This window comes from Limulus polyphemus, unplaced genomic scaffold (assembly GCF_000517525.1).
Source record: "Limulus polyphemus unplaced genomic scaffold, Limulus_polyphemus-2.1.2 Scaffold4063, whole genome shotgun sequence".
Lineage (NCBI taxonomy): Eukaryota > Metazoa > Arthropoda > Merostomata > Xiphosura > Limulidae > Limulus > Limulus polyphemus.
The window spans coordinates 12,177-17,708 of record NW_013669673.1 but is presented as its reverse complement, the minus strand read 5'-3'; the positions used below and the strand labels follow the sequence as shown (position 1 = coordinate 17,708).

At 36.0% G+C, this 5,532-nt stretch overlaps 1 protein-coding gene across 1 annotated transcript in view; it reads right to left on the bottom strand.

The window, feature by feature from the left end:
* LOC106470524 (blastula protease 10-like) overlaps positions 1–2,984 on the bottom strand; it is a gene marked incomplete at its 5' end in the record, with an annotated part of 18,089 nt that extends 15,105 nt beyond the window's left edge. Inside the window, 2 exons of the mRNA XM_022399130.1 lie at positions 167–350; positions 2,913–2,984. Of these exons, the coding sequence (XP_022254838.1) occupies positions 167–350; positions 2,913–2,984 (256 nt within the window). The remainder of the gene's footprint in view (positions 1–166; positions 351–2,912) is intronic.
* Between the last annotated feature and the right edge of the window lie 2,548 nt (positions 2,985–5,532).

Sequence of the window (5,532 nt, the reverse complement as noted above, 5' to 3'; positions counted from 1 at the left end):
AAGATGTATCAGATAAAGGTATACTTGCATTGTTTGCTCAGTTTGTAAGATGTATCAGATAAAGGTATACTTGCATTGTTTGATCAGTTTGTAAGATGTATCAGATAAAGGTATACTTGCATTGTTTGCTCAGTTTGTAAGATGTATCGGATAAAGGTATACTTACATTGTTTGCTCAGTTTGTAAGGGATTTCTCCATTCGGCCATAGATATTCGTCCTTGTATGTCGCCTTCCTACCAGTCCTTCCACCATAAAGTTTCGCAGCTTGATCCAGGGTTAAGACCATGTCTCCTTGGACTAGAAGTTTATTATCTTCTGTCATGGCAGGGTTTGTATTCAAGAAGTCCAGCTTCAAATAAAATTGAAGAGCGAAACGTCTTTATATTTATAAGAAAAAAAGATAAAAAAAAAACAAGCTACTCTGCCGAAACGTTTTATTGGTTGTACATAGTAAAACTTTATTTTATTCACAGTGTTTTACCACGTTTATCTGGCATCAGTCTCGCAATCTGCAGGTCGCGGGTTCGAATCCCCATCGCACCAAACATGCTCGCCCTTTCAGCCGTGGAGGCGTTATAATGTGACGGTCAACCCCACTATTCGTTGGTAAAAGAGTAGCGCAAGAGTTGGCGGTGGATGGTGATGACTAACTGTCTTCTCTCTAATCTTACACTGCTAAATTAGGGACGGCTAGCGCAGATAGTCCTCGTGTAGCTTTGCGCGAAATTAAAAAAACAAACAAACAAACATCTGGCATCATCAGGTGAGACACAAGAAATAACCAAAAGTCTTAGTCTGTAAAAACTGATAAAACCTTTCGTGAAACTTCAAAAAAACAACAACAAAGTTCTTGCTAATATTTAACTCAAAGCTACCCTTCACCCAGTAAATTTACAAGGACAGCTTCAACAATTCGACTACATGTTATTCACTGTAACAATGACTGCTGGAATTGAAGAATATAACAAAGTTTGAACACTGAAAGTGAGCAATGGTTTGTTGATATAGGAAAATACGCGTGTCGTTTCGCATATTTGTGATAAAGATTTCTATGTATCGAAGTATAAGATGGAGAATTTCGGTCATGAATTGGTCAATTCGTCGGTCATGTCCAAATTAGTGTAAATGTGTAAAGTTTAAGAACTTCACTTTATATTTCTAGTTTTTGTTTTCTTGTTTGTTGTTTAAGCACAAAGCTACTATCTGTGATGCGCTCACCACGGGTATCGAAACCCGATATTAGCATTATAAACCTTCAGACTTATTGCTCAGCCACTCGGGGTAAAGGGGGGCATTTCTAATTCAACATTAAATTTAAGCTTATGGTAATTAAAACCAAACCATAGCTTAAATAAACGTGCATCACTTAGATAAACATACGCCACAGACGTCATATTCATTACCTACATAACTTGTTTATGGCGAAATTTCGACCATTCGACGTGTAACGTCGACACATATGGTAATTGTTGGAGAAATATGTCACAGTCCTAGCCGAGGAAAGATATTTGTAAAACGAGGTTGTTGGACATTGTAATCCCAATTGACAAGATATTTCGAAGAAGGATGACTTCATTTTCTTCGTGGAAGTGGAAAAATTGGAAGAGCTGAATGGTTAAGACAGGACTGTGCTCCGAAAATACGTCCTAAGCTAATCTAGAGCAATGCCTCCCTCCCCTCCATCCATAAAGTGTAGACTGTACTTACCAAAAAGAATCATCAGATCCAACAAGTCATTACAATGAAGCTGGGTATATCTTCTAGTGCAGCTATATAAACAAGGATTGAAAATGTTCGAAGACTCACCAACTTTCCCTAAATTCTCAAAAACTCAAATTCTGATTCCACAGAAAGCTAGCTGACGGGTCACGTACCTGTAAAGTCCCCTGATGATACAACTCCAGTGGTCACGTACCTGTAAAGTCTCCTGATACAACTCCAGTGGTCACGTACCTGTAAAGTCTCCTGATGCAACTCCAGTGGTCACGTCTGTAAAGTCTCCTGATGTAACTTCAGTGGTCATGTACCTGTAAAGTCTCCTGATGTAACTTCAGTGGTCATGTACCTCTAAATTCTCCTAATACAACTCCATTGCAAATTCGTGCATTCGTACTGTTTGTATAAACGTGGCCTTAGTAGTCGACGTTCACGTGCAGTGGAAAATCTTTGAAGGATCGATGATTTAAGATTGACCTCACCGTTCGTTCTTCGCAGAAGCTTTTTATAGTTCAGATTGCTGTGTTGTGCAATGATTGGCTTCAAAACTGAACACAATCAATGGCAGAGAAAATAGCTCCAAAGTTATCACGGATTTTGGACCGTTTTTCTTATAAAATGCGTCAGTTCACAGTATACAAACAGTTTAACCTGCGAGTATTTACCCGATTATGATGAGAGTTTATTGTTAACCATACAGTTACACCATGCATTATCTGCGCTGTGCCCACCACAGGAATCGAGCCCGTGTATTTATTCTATCATTATATAGCATTCTGTGATTTCGAAAAATGAATATTAGGCTTAAACATAACTTAACAACAAACAATACAGATATTTAAAGTTGTAACGATGATACAAATGTTTCTCCAAACTACAGAAATGTGAAAGAAAAATCCAATTAAGCAGGAGTGCTTGCTGGGGCGGAAGATACCCCAAAACGTGTCTTAGCCTCTCCTGTAGCCTCCAGCATCCAACGAAAAGTGCTTACTGTAAAAACTGGTTCACTTCCTAAGTGCTTCAGTTTATGTGCCCACAAGATGTATATTGCAACCCCTCAGTTTTTGTACTTAGTCTACCTCAGCCTCTTCACAGGGAAGAGGCTGGCACCGCCCCCCAATTTAAACATTTATAAAAAGGCTTAATAATACAATGCTCAACTGCATTAGTGTTCCTCTATTGTATTCAAACCTACCGGCAGTTCTGGCAGTTGAAGTTCTCTCTCTCCAATAAGAAGAATACCATCTTCAACCTCATTGTCTTCAACCTGAAAAACAAAACAATAATAATACAGCAGTCGCATAAACAATATATCTGAGATGTTGTTTCAGTGAAACGTCAGGCAGAGTAGACACAGTAGGTCTGAGAACGTTAATGGACTGTTAGTTGAAAGAAAAAAAAAAGACGAAGTTTCGGTTTTTATACCGAAGTCTCAATGTAGAAGTCGAAAAGTTGTCTTGTTTTTGTTGTTGTTTTTTCAACAGGCACTTGCAGTCCATTAAAATTCTTATACCTATTAAGTTTATTTGAAACTTCGAATTACAGAATCATTACAAACTCTCCTCGTTTTCAAAGAGGACTTAAGTAGATTATAAATATTACAGTAGAAAAAATAGAGGATTATAGATATTACAGTACATAAAGCAGAGGGTTATAAATATTACAGTAGATAAAGCAAAGGATTATAGATATTACAGTACATAAAGTAGAGGATTATAAATATTACAGTAGATAAAGCAGAGGATTATAGATATTACAGTACAATAAAGTAGAGGATTATATATATTACAGTAGATAAAGCAGAGAATTATAAATATTACAGTAAATAAAGTAGAGGATTATATATATTACAGTAGATAAAGCAGAGGATTATAAATATTACAGTAAATAAAGTAGAGGATTATATATATTACAGTAGATAAAGCAGAGGATTATAAATATTACAGTGAATAAAGTAGAGGATTATATATATTACAGTAGATAAAGTAGAGGATTACATATATTACAGTAAATAAAGCAGAGGATTATATGTATTACAGTAAATAAAGTAGAGGATTATATATATTACAGTAGATAAAGTAGAGGATTATATATATTACAGTGGATAAAGTAGAGGATTATATATATTACAGTAGATAAAGCAGAGTAGTGGAAGGATAAGTGAACACTTAAGTAATTAGTTTGTTTATCACAGACACTGTTTTTACCATGATAAAACCAATATTAAACGGAACACATCTTAATAGTAGCTTTGCCATTCTAAAGACAGCCAGTGATGAAGGAAATTCGTGTATGAAAGAACTACTCGTCATTCATCTTCTTAAGACAAAATTAGGTTTAGATCGATCATCATATTTGTTAATGATGAACAGATTAGAGATATTGGGCAACAATATGTATGTAATAATACAAATGGTGACGTGCAATAAAATTTAATATAATATCAAAATTTCCTGACAGTTTAACTAGAAAGGGTCTGGCATGGCCTGGTTGTTATATCGCTGGCCTCGTAATCTGCTGGTTGTGTATTCGGATCCCCGTCGCCCTATCAGCATTGGGAGTGATATAATGTGAAGGTCAATCGTTGGTAAAAGAGTTGCCCAAGAGTTGGCGGTGGGTGGTGTTGACTATCTGCCTTCCTTCTAGTCTATCAGTGCTGAATTAGGGAAGGTTACCGCAGATAGCCCTGGTGTAGCTTTGCGCGAAATTCAAAACAAAACAAACCGATCTAACTAGAAATATGTCTTCCCCTAAACATCGTGTGATTCGTGTGTCAAGCACCTGGTAGCTCAGAGGTAAGTCAGTGGGCTTATAACGCTAAAAATTGTGTTTCGATACCCGCGGTAGGCGGAGCACAGATAACCCCTTGTGTAGCTTTGTGTTTAACGTCAAAACAAATAAGAGAAACGTGATCTTTGAAAAAAAAAATTATTCTATTCATTACTTTGATCGGTAAGTAAATATTAATATACTAAGTATATACTAGCCGTAGGTCGCAAAACATTTGCGGTAGTTTTCATGCTCCTCGCTTGGATTTTCCTTATTCTATCATTTTCACGCTCGGCACTTAAGCTACACTTTCTTGCAGGCATTATGTGTGAGACAGATACATCATGATCCACTTGAAAAAAAAAATACGCAGTTAAACAAACAACCTCACGTAGACGTGACTTTATTTAAAGTAGCTTTATGTAATAAAACTACACGTAAAGTAAACATTAAAGTAAAGTAATGGTAATTATAATAGTTTACAGAGTATGAAACAGTTATGAGCGTTCAGTGTATGACACGATTTTATGATTTGAAACAAAGAAACTAAAAAAAAGAAAACAACAACAAATAATATAACCCGTAATAAAGAAAAAAGTAGCTAAAAGTTGTTTATTGCAGTCTATGAAACAAACCGAAGCTACACTATTGCAAAGTAAAGTAAATGTAAAGTTGTAATGAAGGCAAACTTGGCTGAATATGCAGAAACGTCTGAATGCTTGTTCAGAAAGTGATAATCGTATGGTTTTGAACGAACTGCGTAAGCGTATTTTAGACCTAAATAAGTAGAGAAAGCACATAGCAATTGTATTTAGTATAATGTTAATTTTTTAGAAAATTAAACGCGTGTTAAGTATTGTTTGTGTGAAATACTTTGCAAATAAAAAACTAAAGTGGAAACCGAAGTCAGTCAAAGCAATTTGTCACGTGATGACAACGACATTGTGCCATACTGTAGCATATTCGTTGCATTAAAAAAAGCAAAAAACAGGTACGGTTATTCTGAATTGAAAAGCCAATATGCAATTCGGACTCCTCAGACAAAG